At 43.7% G+C, this 19,101-nt stretch overlaps 1 protein-coding gene across 4 annotated transcripts in view; it reads right to left on the minus strand.

Moving 5' to 3' along the window:
* Positions 1–13,845: 13,845 nt before the first annotated feature.
* Positions 13,846–19,101, minus strand: part of ZFC3H1 (zinc finger C3H1-type containing) — a 60,027-nt gene continuing 54,771 nt past the window's right edge. For all 4 annotated transcript variants that reach the window (XM_024209095.2, XM_024209096.2, XM_026648804.1 and 1 more), the window contains exons 33-36: positions 18,338–18,439; positions 17,701–17,740; positions 14,878–14,940; positions 13,846–14,752 (exon numbers count right to left, since the gene is read on the minus strand). In XM_024209095.2, the coding sequence (XP_024064863.2) occupies positions 14,615–14,752; positions 14,878–14,940; positions 17,701–17,740; positions 18,338–18,439 (343 nt within the window). In that variant the 3' untranslated portion in view covers positions 13,846–14,614. The remainder of the gene's footprint in view (positions 14,753–14,877; positions 14,941–17,700; positions 17,741–18,337; positions 18,440–19,101) is intronic.

Below are 19,101 nucleotides of genomic sequence, written 5' to 3' on the forward strand. Positions count from 1 at the left end.
TGTTTTCCCCTGTTACTTACTGAAGTAGCCTTTAACTAATGATGGAGCAAAGTTATACCCAGAACCTTAGGGATAATTAAGAAGTAAAAGGGGGGGCACCTCAGTATGGGAGATGATCGTTAATGCAATATGTGTTGACATCACAGCCTGGGTGGATTGAAGGGAACTGAAATGCAATGGTGTACAAGAACTCCATGCGAGACCCTCCATGGCAGGCTACCAAGTGGGGGGGGAAAAACACATTGGGGAAAACCCACACTAGCTGGCCAACCCCAGTGCTCTGCTACACTAAAGGAGTTATGAAAAGCTGTTGCAAACCTAATGTATGTGACCTAAGGCCCTAATCCATATAATGGGTGCTTAGCCCTAGCTTTTCCCTGTTCTGGGAGCTCTTTTGGCATAGAATGTGCTGGCACTATCTCTTTATGGGTTGAGTAGCTCTTTCTGTCTACAGCCTCCACCTCCTGGGTCCAGCTATGTGGCCTAGTCCACTGACCCTACCCCAGCCAGGCCCAAGTGACTATGGCATTATTCCTAGAGTAGCACAAATTGTTGATGCTGTGCCTTTAAAAGCATAAAAAGCTGTCTAGCAGGGGAATTCAGCAGCTGCTGAAGACTTCTCATCTCCTCTTCCTAGCTGCCCTGACAGGAGCCACCAAGACAAGGAGCTTTGTCTTACAGAGCTGCCCCTACAGACATGTGAACAATATGGGTGCTGGTGGTGGCCCTTTGCCTATGACATTCCTGCTGTAGCCAAGTCACTCAGGATGGTGACGGCTGCACTAACATTTCCGTCTTTCTAACTAGAAGAGGAAGTTCGCTGAGAGCTTGAGCAGGGTGGCAGAGGAGCCTCAGTAGTGGGAGTGGGGAGAGCTCCCAGGAAGGGTAGATATGCTGCAGGAGACTTCTGGTGGCTGGAGATGAGGAAGGGATTGAAGAAAGTATGGCCCCCTACATAATTAACTCACTTCCTCCAAAATACCAACCCTGCACAGTTTCCTGGTCTATTCCAGGGGAAGAAACTGGCTATTCCCTTGAGATTCTCTCTTGGAAGTTCCCCAAGTGTCCACCCACCCAGCTTTCTCATTAGCTAAATTATGTCAACCTGGCTGCAAAAGGGCTAGAGAAAGAATATGAAGGAATGACAAACTCATTACATGTGTCAGAGGAAGAGGATACTGCCTAAAAGTCAGCAGGGAACTCCACGCCAAAGTGTAGAGATTGCCCTCCTCATAGATAGAGCCCCGCAAATCTGCGGATATCCACGGACCATGTTTGCGGATCGGATATGGATACAAATTTTGTATCCGTGCAGCCCTCTATTCCTAGATGCAGTGGCCTTCACATAGTTTATCCTTTGCAGGACAGGGGACCAAGTGCGGAAGGATGCAAAATTCACTAAACTGTCTGATCTTTCTATGTTTTTTGAAAAATGTAGCAATTTGCTCAGCTCACGCACCTTGAAGCTGAGCAATTCACCCAAGAATTTTGTCACCTGCTGCACTAGGCACCCATCCTTACTATAAATTCACATTTAGCTGGTACTAAGCCAACTCTTTGCCAGGGTCACAATGAAGTTACTTCTTCCAGGCCTCCAGGTGCAGCACTGACAATTTCATGGTTAGGTTTTATGCTCCCTTTAACTGAAAGCAAACAGTCTCACAGATAATTCATTGCCAGCAACTTAACAAGGCTCATTTTCAGTTACAAGACGCATACCACTTTATTACCAAGTACTCAGGTAAGACAGTTAAAATGACTTACAGCAGCAACAAATTTCATTATATGCATTTATTATATAAGGTAATGAAAAAGTAGCAGTTAAAGTCTACAACCCTGTTAAGGCCAAATTTTGATCTTGGGTTCCTTGGAATCATTACTTTAGATAAGTTACCTTATAGATAGCTAGAGAAATGCCAGCTGACTTATCTAGTCACTGTGGACAACAGAATCTTCTGGCACAGAAAATCTGAAGAGTTAGAATTTTTCTGCAATGTTTGTTGTCTAGAATTTAAGTATTATTTAAAGGAAGAGACATATCTAGTGCTCCTCATTACAAAAATAACACAGCCAATGCGCTGTTGTGCCACACAGACAAACTACCAAGACTTGTGTGCTTACATTCAGTTCAATCGACTCCTGACTTGGAAACCTAACTGACCCTTCTGCACCTAAAAGTGACATGAGGATTTCTGTAAATCAGTGGCAATGCATTTACATAGCCCTGTGAGTCAGCCATTACATCCAGCAAAGCTGATCAGACTTTACCATCTTGTCAGGTCTCCAGTACTCAGAATTAAATAACAAAAAGGCCTTTTTGTCCACTTCATTCTTTTCCAGGCCCGCCAATCTGCTCCCTTCAACCAGGCCAGCCCCTTGGCTCAATTCTTCTGACCTTTCCAACCCATGCCCTCTGACCAAATTGATCTCCTAGTCCAGTTTTGCTGGGGTCAGTCAGCTGATTAGTTTCTCTGCTCCCCAAGAATCCTGCCTTTTCCCCCTGCAAATTCCTTCAATCCTAGCTCTGGCAACCTCCAAGTTCCTAGCCCTAGTCACCCCCAACTCCTGGCACACCACAGAGCAGGGAAAGTTGTCTTATCTAAAATAGTTGCTAGAAAAGGCATGACTTTCCAGCATCAACACAGAGAAATCCATTATGAAGTCTTCAGGAGCAACAATTTCACTGCTATATATCATATCAGGAACATTCATTTCACGCAGTGATCTGGTGTGGCTGGGCAAGCTGGTCATGTTCAGATGCCCAATAATAAGGCCATAGGAGTTGGTGCCCTCAAATAGTTAAATACAGACTATTGGTGTTTAGAAAACAAACGCAGGAATTTGCTACTTAAATATCAGCCTTGCTAATCTTAGACAGTAGGCAGTATACGTTAGTCAGTAAACAAATGTTATTTCTTACCAATATAGACAACAAAGTATAAACCAGCTACTAGGGAGTCTTGTCAATAGGGATGGCTGGAAAACAGGAAGTCTGTTTCATGAAAAATGTCAAGGTTTTGACAATTGATTTTGTTCTACATTAGAACGAAGCTGAGACCTTTTGAAATTTTTTCAGAAAAGCAGAGAGAAATCACCCTCCCCAAAAAAGCCGACAGCCCAGAGGCTGCGGTTCAAATTCCTGCTCTGCCTGATCATGTTCTTCTAGTCAGTTATATAGTTCATCACAGGCCATACTTTTAGCTTAGGAAGCTTTTTATTGGTATTTACTACAAGTCTGTATGTTTGAAGCAACTCCTGTGTCTGCACTGTGGCACTGTGCGCAGGATGGTATTTTTATTTTTGGTTGGGGGACGCTAATCAAAACATTGTAAAGATTATGGGAGCTGATTGAAAGGCCAAAGAACAGGAGTTTTATACTGGTAGCAGATCATGCCATATGCAGATATCAGTAGATGATGATGATAACATGGATGTATGGGAATATGTACATAAAAACCGCAAGGTCACTGAGGTAAGGAAATCCCCTTGGGATAGGGAGGCTACACTGAGTCCAGGGTCTCCATCTGAAATCTTGTTTTCTTCATCCATTTGTTGAGCCATTTGAAGTCCAGGATGGCTCTGACATAGACACACACAGAACTCTCCCATATGCTTATGGATGATGAAGAATATGGAGTTTAGCCCTTTCTTCTGAGGAAATCATTCTATTCCTTCTCCATCCCAGAGGTGTGAGATCTCATTGAGCATCAGCTTGTGGTTAATAGGGTTGCTCGAGGTGGGTGATTGGATGAAGATGGAATGCGAGGGGAGCCCTAAGTTCAAGGGAGTAACTGAAATTCACTACTTGGGTAAAAGTGATTGTGAAATGATAAATTTCATGATTCTAAGGAACGGAAGGAGTGAGGGCAGACGAATAAGGACAATGGACTTTAAAAAAGCAGTCTTAAGAAACTCAGAGAACTGCTAGGTAAAGGCCCATAGAAAGAAAATCTAAGGAAAAAGGAGTTCAGGAGAGCCAGCAGTTTCTTCAACAGACAATTGTAAAGGCACAGCAGCAAAGTATCCTGATGCAAAGGAAAGATAGGAATATGCAAGAAACCAGTATGGCTCCATCACAAACTCTTTAGTCACCTGAAAATCAAAAGAGAATCCTGCCAAACATGATCAAATTGAAAAAGATGAGTACAAAAGCATATGCAAGGGACAAAATATGTAGGGACAAAAGCAGAAAGGCTAAGTGTGATGGTGGATTAGGTCGAGAGGCCCCCTGCTGAAGGCTTCATGGCCCAGCCTCACCCGACCCCAGAAAAGAGCAGAGGAGAAGTCCTCCACGCAGCAGCCAACAAGAGGCCAGGAGGGCTCTATAAAAAGAAGCAGCAGCAAGAGAGCAGTAAGTTGCTGCCTGAAGCTGGAAGAGAGAGGACCGGGTTCCTGGCTGGCTGGCTGGAAGAGCGGCAGGACCACAGACAGCTCAGTGTGGGCAGGGCTGAGCCAAGGAAGGGCTGCCAAAGATCCGGGGAGTTAAGAAGGAGCTCGAGGCTGGTTGAGGGGACCGAGCAAGAACTGAGCCCAGAACCTAGCCAGATCAAGTGAGGGTCCTGTGATGGGCACTGTTGGTCTGGTTAAAGATTGAGCCTCGGCTGCAAAAAAGGCTAATGCTATTCTGGGGTATATTAACAGGAGTGTCACATGTTAGATAGAGGAGATAATTGTTACGCTACTTGGCACTGGCAAGGCCTTAGCTGGAATAGCATGTCCAGTTTTGGGTGCCACACTTTAGGAAAGATATGGACAAATTGGAGAGAGTCCAGAGAAAAGCAGCAAAAATAGCAAAAAATGATAAAAGGTTTAGAAAATTTAAAAACGGTTTAGCAAAAATGATAAAAGGTTTATAAAAATCTCGTCTTAAAAAACCTGGGCATCTTTAGTTTTCAGAAAAGAAGACTGGGAGACTAACAACAGTTTATATATGTCAAGGGCTGTTACAAAGAGGATGGTGAGCAATTGTTCTCCATCTTCACTGAAGGTAGGACAAGACGTAATGGTTTTAATTTGCAGCAAGGGAGATTTAGGTTAGGTATGAGGAAAACTATCCTTATAGTTTGAAAGGTTAAGTACTGGAATAGGTTGTGAAATCTCCATCATTGGCGATCAAGAAGAGCATAGATAAACACCTGTCAGGGATAGTCTAGGTATGCTTGGTCCTGCCTCAGCGCAGGGGGCTGGACTAGATGACTTCTCGAGGTCCCTTCCAGCCATGAGCAACAGGTATAATAGGCCAGGGGAGGCTCGCTGCGGGAAGGCTCCTGTCGCAGCCACCAGATCCCTGGTTGCAGAGTTTAGGGGGCAAGTTTTTGCTTTATTATTCAGCTGCCTGGGTTCATCAGTAATCTCCCTGGAACTCCAGAGAGATTACTGAGAAACCCAGGAGGCTGAGTAGCAAATACCACCTCCTCAGCCGCCCCGGAACCTGCATGGGGCATATCAAAAGTGTCTTTCCCCAGGGAAGTTTTGGGTCTGGTGAGGGGAGGCACAGTGTGCTGGCCTGGGGCTCCTCCACGTAGGTGTGTGTGTGGGGGGTCTCAGGGCTTCAGCTGGACTGGGGCTCCTTCAGGCTGGGGGGAGGGGCTCAGGGCTTTGTCTGTGGGGGGTCTCTAGTCTCTGGCTGAGGGGGGATCTGCTCGGGGCTCCTCTGGGTGAGGGGGGGCGGGGCAGAGGGTTTCAGGGCTCTGGCTGCAGGGAGGGGTGCTGGAGGAAGGGGGGCTCCACCTACCACCCATTCTTCCAGCCCTACATTTCTATGATTCTACTCGTCCATGGTCAATAGAGACCAGTATTCTGAGAAGTGGGCTAGTCTGCGTTCTGCATGCAAATCAGGCTGAAGATCCAGACCATCATTGTCATAGTGAGCTCTTAGAGGTTGCTGTCACTTCTAGTTTTGCTGCCTGATCCACACGTCCAGGATTTCTCCTGACATACTGGTCTGCTTTCCTTTGGTACTTCTGTGTTGAGGATGGACAAAAAAAAATGTTTCTGGCTGTGGGTGCTTGCTCCTCTCTGCCCCCTACTCCCTGTGCAAGAAGCGGGTGTGGTCTTGGGGTGGAGCGGCAGGTGGGCGGGCCTCGGGGCAGTGCGCAGGCAAGGCCTCTGGGGGAAGAGGCCGAGCAGGGGTGAGGACTTGGGGCAGAACTGGGGATAGGGCCACAATCTGGGTGCTGGGGCCCACAAAAGATTAATCCAGCCCTGTGGGTACTGACAACCCCCTATTTTTTTCAGTGAATGCTCGAGCTCTGGAGCATCCACAGAGTAGGTTCCTATGTTTCTGCCTGTTGTTGGCCTAGTAGTCCCTTCTTGAGGCACTGTTTGGAGACAGGTAGGATTGCTTTGGTTTGGGTGCACTACTATCTGCCACTATCTTATCACATTCTCCAAACAGGAGAGAGCCTCTGAATATTGATCAGCACAGGGTTTGGAGTGGGCAACGAAGCTATACCCCAAGGGCATAGGTAGATACACTGCCTGGCTGCTGAGCTGCATGTCATTGCACTGGCCAAGAATCTCATCATGTCCACTGAGGCATCTGTAACGAAAGCTGTTATTAGGGTTATTTTCTAAAGGATAGACTGGAGGCCTGGATGGTCCTTGTCATCCTGGGCCTTGTGGTCATCCAACCGTAATGTTGTGACTCATGAAAAGGAGCTAGTACCTACGGACACAAAGTGGTGGAGGAAGCTTCAAAATCACCTTTGGAATTTCTGTGATGGCATTTTTTGCCCCTTGCATTTTGGCTGTGTATTTATACACTTTCCTTTGTTAGGATATTCCCATTCCTCCCCAATCACTTCCTCAAGGGAAGGGTGGCAGTTGGCTAAGACCCCATTTGGATGGAGCTGCAAGGTAGATGCCAGTTTCCTCCACAATATCAAATGTGGCAGGAGGGGGGGAAACTTTTGCTGCTTTTTGTCTTTGTTCTGCTCTGAGTCTGAAGCAGAAAGCTCACCATCCTCCGAGGATGTGGAGTCTGAGTACAAGGAGAAATAGCTTTTTTTTTTATTTTCCCTTTTGTGTTTCCTGTGCTTTTTTGGCTATTTTGCAGAGTCCATGCATGGCTGTGGCCAAGGTGGGGGAGGGTCTCTTGCAGCCATTTTTATTGACAGCCTTTTCCCCTTTCAGATGTTGCTTCTGAGCGCCATGCCGTGGCAGGGGCAGGGTCATGAGGCTGTGAAGAGGTAGGGCATAATTTGCCTCCTGTACAGCCTATAAATGCTGCCTTGCTTACAGAATATTGCTTTGATTTAGCCCAGTGCTTGCATGACAGAGGCAGGCAGAGGAGTCCCAGACAAGAGGTACTGCAGGAGCAGATATGGGTGGCTAAGGCCAGCATGCTGCCAATTACCCAATCCAGAGCAGGAAGAGCAGGAAAGAATATAATTTACTTGGCGACTACCCAAAATACAAAAGAAAATAAATTTGGCAAAGGAAAGGAACTAAGTACGGCAACACTTAGTGCTGCCATGAGAGTAAACGTTGAGGTTGGACACAGACAAGGGCGCGTATACAGCACTGGCTATGCTGCAATGGAAAGGCAAGAACAACCTGTCTGTCTGAACCATGGGAGATGCTGGGCTGCAGAAAAGGTAGCCCTTTTTGTGCAGACCTGAGATGATTGGGGGGCGGGGTGGGGGAAGCAAGAGAAAAGGCATGGGGCAATCAAGTTTCCCTTTGTCCCTTTTCTGTAAGCCTACATCAGGGCAAAATGCTCAGTGACACTTAGTCTCCTAAGACTCACTGTGGGGGCTGCTAACTGGTGGCTACCACCACTCTCCTGGGCCATGGTCTCATTGAGGACCCAAAGTCAATAGGAGTCCTCAACCTAACACAGGCCTTAAAAAGCTTGTGAGCCCCTAACAATCATGTTAAGGGGAGGGGAGGTGAGCAGGGCCATGTGGATTCGAGACCCCTCCTCCCATCCTCAAAAAAAAAAAACTTATATGAAAAGGACAGGGGGTGGGCAGTATGAGACTCATAAAAGGATGGGGATGAAATTGAAGGAGAGGAAGCAGCCATAAGCCTCTTAAGGCCTCCCATGGGGCCATAGGAGGCCCTGGATAAGCATCCCTGAAGCTCACTAGTGCAGTGGTTTTCAAACTGCGGGTCACAACCCAGTACTAGGTGGCGGAATGTAAGGCACTGGGGCACGGCGGCTCTGGTCAGCACCACCGACAGGGCTGTTAAAAGTCCCGTCGGCAGTGCTGCCCGGCAAAGGCAGTCTAGTCCCTACCGGTTCCGACACTGCACTGCATCCCGGAAGCGGCCAGCAGCACATCCGGCTCCTAGGTGGGGGGGGGGCACAGGACGCTACACACTGCCCCCATCCCAAGCACTGGCTCTGCACTCCCATTGGCCAGTTCCCGGCCAATGGGAGCTGGGGGGGGGGCAGTGCCTGCGGGCAAGAGCCACGCAGAGCCACTTGTGTGCCTCTGCCTAGAAGCCAGACCTGCTGCTGGCCACTTTCGGGGCGCAGCACGGTCCGCGGTGCCAGGACAGGCAGGAAGCCTGCCTTAGCACTCCTGCTGCACCGCTGATGGGGAGCCACCCAAGGTAAGCCCACACCCGAATCCTGCCCCCCCTGCCCCAGCCCTGAGCCCCCCCAAACCTGGAGCCCCCTCCTGCACCCCAAACCCCTCATCCCTGGCCCCATGAGTCTGCACCCCCACCCCACAGCCCTCACCCCAACTCTCTGCCCCCAGCCCTGAGCCCTTCCTACACCCCAAACTCCTCATCCCCAGCTCCGTTGGGTCACGGGCATCAACAATTTTCTTCAATTGAGTCGCCAGAAAAAAAGTTTGAAAACTACTATACTAGTGGAACTAGAGGGGCTCATTGTTAAAACCATTCTCACCTCAGTTCCTGTAATGCTCTGCTTTCCCATCTATCCAAATCAGCATCATCCCCCTTACACTCCTTCACTTCCTACATCCCCAGATTGACTACAAGCTCCTCCCTCTTTCAAAAACAGATTGCATTTTTGTGCTCCAATCTGTTTTATGCTCCTCCCCAGCTGTCAGTTTCATCTCCTCTCTAAGCTTCCCAACATTGCTTATACTGCTCCTTATCCCTGAGATAGTCTCCTTCTATTTGACATCCCCACCCTCCCTGACACCAGCAAGCGCTGAACTTGTTCTTTATCTCATCCTAAATAGTAACCTCTTTGAGATAGGGAACATCTAACTGTATTTTGTAAAATGCTGTATAAATTGTGTGCTTTACAAAAGTTTAGAAAGCATTCATGATAAAGTAGGGCCCATCTAGTGTAAGAGGGAAACCTGGCCTGCTTCAGGAAGGGAAGTTAAGAGGCTGCCCCCAGTGGCTGCTAGGTTCCTGAGACTGTTCCAGCAGAGCATGCTAGCTAATCTCCCTACGTTTAGGGAACAGATTAAAAAAGGTGTGATATTATCTAATGGAACAGAGACAGAGCAGCTGTGTAAATATTGGCTGAAGCTCTATTTAGGAGGTAGCCTTGGACTCTTCTTCCCCTCCAAAGGCCATTGAGCAATCTACCTCAAGAGAGTGATATAGTCTGAGCTAAAGAACCCTCCACTCCCCACCCTGTTTCTTTGATGTGGTACAAGCTTTACCTTCCTACGTGGTGAAGGAAGAACCTAGCTCTAGCAGAATCAGTCTGGGAGCCTTCAGTATAGCACAGGGAAGGTTACCTAGTATAAGGAGTAGGGGGAGGGATAGCTCAGTGGTTTGAGCATTGGCCTGCTAAACCCAGGGTTGTGAGCTTAATCCCTGAGGGGGCCACTTAGGGATCTGGGGCAAAATCAGTACTTGGTCCTGCTAATGAAGGCAGGGGGCTGGACTCGATGACCTCTCAGGGTCCCTTCCAGCTCTATGAGATAGGTATATCTCCATATATAATTAGGGCAGTATACTCTTCCCCCCCCCCGCCCCCCCAAACAGGAATGTTTTCTCTCTCTTCCCTTAAGTCTTCAATAAAAATATTGGTAAGATAGACTGAAGCAGGAGATGAAGGTCCTGTTCAGCGATTGGTGCATTTGCTTTTGATAGAAGAGCAGCTCTCCCCGTGGTAGCAGACTGAACAGTATTCTTTCATAGGAAATGCTGTTTTCTAACTTTTTCAGCCTAAGTGTAATGGAATCACTTACTTCAGTACAACCACCATCAGCTTTCAGTCACTTTTACACATGGACCATGCAGCTGCCAGACAAGAGCAGCAGACATCTTAAGCAATACATGCTCCTGTTAATTTTACTTTAAGTTTCTCTAATTCATTTGACCATTCCCCGTAGTTATTAGATCTTACTCAACTGAGGTAGTATATTTTAAGAGCCTAATTAGATCCTGTTTACACCAGAGATAAAACAAAGTTAGCTAGAATCATGTTTAATAGTCCTTGCCACAGAAGTCACAGTAGAGACCAGGCTTACCCACATTATAAAGGGGTCACTAACACTATAACATCTCTAAACCCTCTGTTATACTGAAATCACAGCATACACTGTGCTTCACTAACAGTGTTAGTACTTCTCCAGTACAAGCTATTTTAACACAGCTTGAACTGTAGTACAGGCACGTTAAGACATACTGTGTTGTAAGAAGCAGGACACACACTAGACCTATTCAATTTAAATTGCTTCTATAAATAAAATGTGTATTTTGAGTAGTTTGGTTTTCTCTCATGATCCAGCCATACAAATCCAGGATTTGAAATAAGTGATTGTTTTAAAACAGAGGAGATGATGTTGCAGAGGATGTCCTTTTATGAAGATAACCAACCAACCATTATTTATTTTCCCTTACAAACATAAAATAGTGCATAAAAGAGGAAAACGAAGTACTAAAATCAGCTAGTACTAGATCTTAAATGCGATTGTTTAAATGGTACTTTTTATTTAGTACACCAATGTATATAGCAGGACAAGACATTAGAATTTCAATTTCTAATGAAAACACTGAAGCCTTCAAGGGTGAGAGAAATTCTCCAACACTACCCAAGGCATTTTTCTTTGAGCCTGGCCAGAGAAAATTCACATGAGCTTGTGCTGCTCTAAAAGATAACCATCTTCCTCGTCATTGCTTCTCTAATTTTAATGAGAATTACTTACTTAAAGTTACAAGTGTGTTCAGCCAACTAGAACTGGGCCAAGATGCAATTTATACACCAGAACTATAAATTAAAACAGTAAGAATTACAGATGACCAGAAGGGAGACAGTCAGTCAACTTTAAGCAGCATATCTCCAACTATATAAAGAAACCTTTAAAGGCAGAGTACATCATTTCCTGAGGAAGATTTAAAACTTAAAAAAAAGTTTCTTTGGACTCAGAGTGAGCCAAATGGCTTTCTGCTACACAGATACAGAACAGTGATATCAAAAAGGTAACAAAACACGGACAATAAATATCTGTCGTGCCAAAGAACATGAGCACTCATACAGTCCAAAATCTGTAACTTTCATAGTAATGAACAATACTTTTAATAAGATTAAAGAGTAGCAGCATTGTGCTGAATTATGTATTGATAATAATGTTCATGTCCCCCACACAGATTTCTCTGCTTCCCCACAGAAAAATGGCTTCTGAGGGGGGAGTAAAGGGAAGCCCCCAAGAGCAGTCACGACCCTCCCTAGCAGCACAGGCAGGTCGGCTCAGGCACCTGGAGCAGCCAATAGAGACGTAAATCACCACCAGCAGTATGTGAAGGCATGGGCAGTCGTGGGTGTGAGACAGACAGACACACACACACAGTCCCTCTCACTATTGTAGCACGCTCGGCATGGAGGGGCAGGGCTTCCGGGTGTGTCTGAGAAGGTAGGCGTGATGCAGGCTGTCCCTTCAGGCAGAGCAAAATGTAGCAGTCTGCCTGCTTAGTGAATTGTTCCCATTGTCTCTGTGCATTCCCCCAGGGGTATAAAACAGGTGTAAAAATGTTGTCTCCTTTACATGGCCAGAACGGTGTAAAGGACAGTATGGCCTTATAAATGCTTATGGTGCTTTAGTCATTAGAACTGGTCTAAATGTTTGGACTGAAAAATGTATCAAAATGTGCTCCATGAACTGTTTGCTACGGACCTTTCTGGAGATGGTCAATAGCCAATATAAATTATGAGTTTGATTCCCCGGCCCTCATTTGCTCTTCAGTTGCCTCTGATGTAACACTGAGCATATATATATATATATATGGCTGCATATATTTGCTAATAGCTAGAAATAAAGGGTCAAGCCTAGCTATATTCCTATTGGGCAAGGGGGGTTGGGGATTTCCTCCAATGTTCCCCACTCCCATTCTCCATCTATTGTATTGTAGTTTAAATAAATTATCTAATTAATTGAATCCAGCGTGATCATAGTGTGTTATTTTGACAAATAAAATATGCAGAATTTTAAAATATTGTGCACAGAATTTATTTTTTTGGCGCAGAATTCCCCCCATTAGTAGTGTTTCCCTGAAATAGGGCATACATAAAAATGTCATGGATGCTTTCATTCATTAATGAAGTTTTAAATGCATTTTGGAAAAATACTTATGTAGTACATGCTAAAAAACTTTCATACTGAGGCTTTTTATATTTTGAACAGAACAAAATATTGATTGTATTTTAATTTCCTACATTGTGTTGTCTACATTAGATTCATTCAAAACTAAATCATTTTGAGCACTTCTGACTTTGTCTAACTAAAATAGAGCTTGGATTTATTGTTAGATTTTTTTCTGATGCTGCCTTGCCAAAACAATAAATGCAATAACCAGTTTTTATGAATGGGCAATTATTTGAAGTTTTACTTGTTTCTACAAATCAGGTGTATAAGTATGTGGAAGAACACAATCTTTGCCCATTGCCCTGGCTTAGGACCGGCATTTTTTCCACTTAAGGCCAGGTTACCTTGGCACATCCAAGGATCACAAACTTCAAGAAAAAAATAATTGTTAATGAACTGATGTCATGAACCACCTCTCCTCATTTCCAAATTTGAGGCTTACCTACCCTCCCATTTGTGATCAAATCATCTCTGTGGCACCTGTATAAATTATTTATATGGAAAGGTAATAGTACAGGAGTGGCCAATCTTACTGACCCTCTGAGCTACATAAAATAATCTTCAGAAGTTTGAGTCTCAAGACACGCACAACCTGCCCCGCGGGCTGGCACCTGCCAGGGTGCGGGGCTTCTGCCACAATTCACCCCTGCAAGGCTAAAGCCATTAGACACCCCCCTCCCCCCCGCAGGGCAGAAGCCCCTAGTCCCACCACCCCTGCCACAGGGCAGAACCCCCGAGGCACACACCCCCGCCCCCGGCCCAGTCTGGTAGGGGGAGAATGGGGAGGTGCGTGCAGGGCTCTACAAGCCGCACTTTAACTGTGAAAGAGCCACATGCAGCTCACGAGCCACAGTTTGGACACACCTATAATAGTATATAGCTGTGTAATTTGATTTGGCACATGGATGCAAGGGAGGGAGCTAGCACCACGTGACCAACCACTTCCAGCAAATGCTTGTCAGTTCACTGGATTGGCAGAAATATCCCATGTTGTAGTGTATGTCAGGAGGCCCTTTCTCCATGTCCCATATAATTAAAGAGTAGAATTATGGAATTTAAAAATGCCAGTTTCTATGATGCAGTATCTTGTACTTTCCAGGGCTGGAGTAAGTGCTGTCAGTGGTGACTGTCAAAACATGACTAAGTGTTTGTACCTGGGGCAGAAGGAGGAAAGACCTTTTGTGGATATGAAAAATATTTCCCAGTCACAAGAACTGTGACTATCTCAATCCCATTTTCATGTGATTAATAGAGAACAAATAATAAAGACCACAGCTTTCTTAAAAGTTAACTTATATTCAAAATATCTTTGTATAAACAACTAATACTACAGAGTAGTATCTTAATACAAAACAGTTCAATATTAACTGTTCTTTAAACTGTTAAACTTTATTATAAATTAAAATTTCTTTACAAAAAAATTGCACATAATAATTGACCACTCTTATTTCTGATGCACTGGCATTTGCAATAGTTTCTTTAATCTTCAAGTTTAATAGTCTCTGCCATGAGTCCAGAATGCAGAAAGGGCAGTAAACAACCCTCTTAGAGCCTTCAAGTGCAAGAAGCATACTTGTGGCCCTGGCAGTTACGCTTTCCTTAAGAGCGGCTGCTTTTGTTTTAAATCCTGTAATGAAAAAAAATCTCAAAAAGGTTTAAAAAAGGAAAAAGCCAAGTGGACTGCTTGCTTTTTACTGTAAACACAGTCCAGTACTTAACCCCAAACACAGATCTCTCAGGCATCAGCGAGAGTGTCAAGTGAATCAGGAACAGCACAAGATAAAGAAAAAGGAAAATAAAAGGAAAACATAAAAAAAATAATGTCTGTCATTTTGATTAACTATACTTACGTACATGATGTTATGAGATTCTGGCAGGGCCCAGAAGCAGGCCAAACAGGGAGTTCAATTATCCAGAGAGAGGAGGGTCATGTTAATTGTTTCCAGGTTCAAGGAAAGCAGATTGGAGACTTGATATGCTCAGCAATGCTCATCTGCCTGACACAGAGCTTAGGCATGGATCAGCCTGAAGAATCATTCAAATGATTTTGGCATTTAATAGGACTTAGGACTGACTGCACCCAGCGTTCAGTGATTCTTGCTTTCTGTTCTGTAAGTGTTTAAATTTAAAAGCTCATCTAGGCTGACTCCAACCTCTTGGCACTTGGAAACTAGTTTTCTCAGGTTATCAGTTTTACCTCCTCCTGATGCTTCAAACAAGAGTTGCTGTAAGAGATGGGGAAGCAGATATAAGATTTAGCCAGAGCTTGAGCATCACCACATCTATGGATATGGGATATGCAGAAAATTTATATGAAACCTCAAAGTGAAACATAAGGAGAAAACATTACATCTTTCCACAGTGTTGCACATAGAGGTAACTTCTGAAAGGCTCTCTGATATAAATGATGGACCTGTAAAATAAAAATAAATACCAAGATAATGCTACTCAGTGTATTCAGAAAATAATACAAACATTTAAAGCACATAGAACTGTCTCAATAAGATTTCTGCGTACAAAAAACAATCTTATAAGAAAATGTAGGTTGCAAACTCAAGCAGTCAGAAGTTAGGAAATGCCAGATTTAAGCCTGCCTGTGCTTTAATTCTGATCCTTGAGTGCACATTAGTATGATTAATTACATGATTAAATGCTATTTTTTCCATAAAACCCCTGCCTCTCATTTCACAGGAGACATAATGCTCAGGGAATGAAGCAGATGTTCAATATCTTTTTCTCCTCATCATTCAACGTGTGGCCCCATGTCTTGCTTACTACATACCCTCCAAATCCAGCACTGCATACAGAATTAACTGCCTCATGGGCTTTTGTGTATGGCATTCATCATTATATTATCTTGGTCTCAAACATTAATGCATTTACTTTCACAACTCCCCTTTGACAAGAATATTATTATTCCCATTTTATAGATAGGAAATAGAGGAACAGGGAGATTAAGGCAAAGTTTATGAAAGTCCCCACCAATTTGGGGTGTCTGAGTGACTGAGCCTCAAACTGAAACACCTAATCCATTTCTTGAGATTATGTTGCACTTTTAGAGCAGACTATGTTCAAATCACTGTACAGACATTAATCCTCAGAACAACCCTGGGAGGCAGATGGATAAGCATTATTCCCATTTCACGGGAAGGGATTCTTTGTCTAAGTGCCATGTCAGAGGGAATCAGTGGCAGAACCAGAATCAGAATTCAGGACCTCCCAATTCCCAACCCTCTGCTCATTCCTCTAGTCTAGACTCTCCTGTTTTACTGCCAGAGCTACTGAGCATTCACAGGTCTCAATGACTTTAGTTGCAGTTACAAGTCCTCAGCATTTCTGAAATTCAGGAGCCAGATGTCTTAAGCTGAGCACCCAGAAAGCAACAAATAATTAGTGGTTTATGTGATGTTGGGCAAATCAGAAATTTGTTGCAGAAGCAAAGGTGGGACAAAGCATTCAACTGTCTTAACTCCAAGCCTATCCTTGCTCTTCCTGCAGAACCCTGCCTCCTTTTCTACATTTTTTGAAGTTCTAGTGCGAATGAGGCAGGAGTCCTACTGTCTTATTTCACTGTGCAACCTTAATTCACGCCCTGAGAACTGTCCATCTTGTAAACTGAATGAGACAAGGTCCTATGGAACAAAGATAGGCTGTGACCATGCCATTAAAGACTGCATCATAATGCATGCAAGGAGGCAGGAATTAAAGTTGCCTGAGCAACCCTAAAAGTTAGGAAATACCAGAATTAAGTGCTTGACTTTACAGCCTAAATGACTATTTAACATAGGCTTTTCCTATATATTTCCCAGTTGTTGTTTTTTTTAAAAGAGGCAAAAACAAATTCTATCATGTGCAATTAACAATCCCTATGCCATACATTCTGAACCCCAAACCCTTGGCAAGGCTGCACAAACTCAACTTCAGTGAAAGAAATACCAACATGATAGCTGGAAGTAGGAAACTGCTGTTATCCTCAGAGGACAAGCTCAGGATTATGACATAACAGAATGAAACCTTGGGTTTACATATGCAGAAGCAGTTCCATTTTACAGACAGCATACCCAAGGAGAAATATTTGTCTTTCAGAAAGAGTGCCAATCTTGCTAAGCGGCTGCGACTCAGTCTGCAGTATTAGAGATCTGAGTTCTATTCCCAGTTTGTGTAACCTGTGAGGTCTTGCTCAATAAAAAGTTCTGAAGAGTACAAAATAAGCACCAGTTAGAAGAAACATAAGTCTAGAACTCATGGCTTCCTGGTCCTCCAACACAGTGCATCTTTCCATGACCAAACAGTGTTTTGTTGGGGGCAAAAGCAACTAGAGCAGGATCAATTCTGTCTGTGTCCCATCTGGAAGTTCCATTCTCTTGGAGAGCTGCTGTAATGAAATGCTAGGGAGGGTGCATGAGCAGTGCTATTGGACTATTAAAAAATATTTTTGGCCAACCATATAGCAAGCCTACACAAGTTGATGGCATTTCTCAGTATGTTTGGATGTAATGTGATAATTTTTTGATCAGATGTGGCATTTACTTCCAAATTTCACGGAATACTGAAAATCAAAAAAACGGGGAAGTGCACGGGGACCACAGACCTCCTGGCCTTTGGTTAGCAGACCCAGAAACTTTAACCAGGTCTATATGGGTATGTCTACACTGCAATTAGATACCTGTAGCTGGCCCAGCTGACTCTGGCTCGCAGGGCGCAGGCTAAGGGGCTGTTTTATTGCAGTGTAGACATCTGGGCTCGCTCTGGAACCCTCCCATCTTCCAGGGTCCTAGAGCCCAGGCTCCATCCCAAACCTGAACATCTACATTGCAATTAAACAGCCCCTTAGCCCAAGCCCCAGTCAGCTGGCACTGGCTAGCTGTAGGTTTTTAATTATAGTGTAGATATACCCTAACTGTCTATAGACCAAAGAACCAGTTGATGGCATAACAATACACACCCATCTCAGATCTGGCCATCCTCCCAAGAGTATAATATGTTGACAAAACGAGCTGCCAAAAAGATTCCTTGTATTTGAAGTATCTGTTTCTGGTTTATGCCCAGAACATTTCAACTACCCCAAAATCTTAATTTTATAAAATGAACTATGCTCTGGGTGCAGCCAGGTACACTGATAAGTTTCATAGAATTTTCTTTGTTAAAACGATCAGTTGCAATGTTGACTTACCTCTCTCTGTCCCTTTAGAAAGCACTCGGCAGCAATGGCTCTGAGAAAAAGAAATACACAAAAATAATTTATCCATGCATGGAATTAAATGCCATTTCTGGCAGAATATTGATTGTGGGATGGGATTACAAACGGCCTGAAAGTAACAGACTAACTTCCAATGATGATAATCTATAGCGAAAAGGAAGAAAAAAAAAAAAAAAGTAGCCATTTTTTAAAGCAACCTTACATGAGCAAGACATTTCAGTGGTTCCCCATTATGAACAAACACTGAAGAAAATGATCAGTTGAGCATCACTGGATAATGGAGATTATTGCTATTGTGATATATAAAAGGGAGGGTAGAGAGGAGGAGGAGACAGAAGTCAATAATTTAATAATTAAAATACATTTTCTATATTTATCCAAACAATAATTGCCTATATGTTTTTTCTACATGGAAACTAAATGACTCATTTTACATTAAAACTGTCAGTACCTCTGCTTGTCTCAACCAAATGTTGGAATTCTAAAAATAATGAAAAAAAGCCTTCCAGTATAAATCCAATTTGAAGGACATTTCAGATTTACCTTTGTGATGCAAACCTTATAAACAAAAGCAATATCTATGAAAACAGGTTTATGATTGTTGCATTACATTTTCCAGATGGCCAGGCATGTTGGGATATTATATGTAAACATCTTGGCTTGCAGTTTCAGTATCTGAACATTGTTCTCTTCCCAAAGTTGTTGAAGCAGCCTGTAAAGGACATTCAAGGGAAATAAGTACAGCTCTGATCATAAGGAATAAAAAAAATATATTAAAGATACAACCACATTGATCTAAGGTATGATGCACTTATGTGCATAGTGACACCACCAATTTTTAGGTCAGCTGAAAAAAAGTTATTGGAGGCAATCGTTTAGGGAATCACAACAAAGCGTGTGGTCAGAGATACATAAAGCATGCTCTTGGTGCACTATGAGGTCAGAGGTCAAAATTCTAGTCTTCAGCATGTGTGAGGTGGGTATACATCTCCAAGAAGAGTGGTATGCTAAAGAGCTCCAAATGGCGCTACAGTTTTATATGTTGACATGTCTAGGAACTAACAGCATGAAATCAGATCTCTCTATATCCAATCTGTAAATACAGATATTCCTAGCAGAGTATACAAGTTCTACATAGGTAGCAAACAGTTCTAGTAAGTGCATCCTAACAGTACCATTATAAACAGGTTTTGATGAGGAATTTATTTCTTGGCTGGAAAAAAATAAATAAATACAGCCATTTAATCTTGTGTGTCATTTAAAAAAATATTAAAAGATTTCAGGCCACTGATCCATAACAAGGAAAAGGGAGAGCTCTGGGATTTCTCAGTCTATAAAATAAGAAGCTGACCATTTGAGCTATAGATGTACATG

This window comes from Terrapene carolina, unplaced genomic scaffold, assembly GCF_002925995.2.
Source record: "Terrapene carolina triunguis isolate 2854851 unplaced genomic scaffold, T_m_triunguis-2.0 Scaffold68, whole genome shotgun sequence".
In the NCBI taxonomy this organism is placed as follows: domain Eukaryota; kingdom Metazoa; phylum Chordata; order Testudines; family Emydidae; genus Terrapene; species Terrapene triunguis.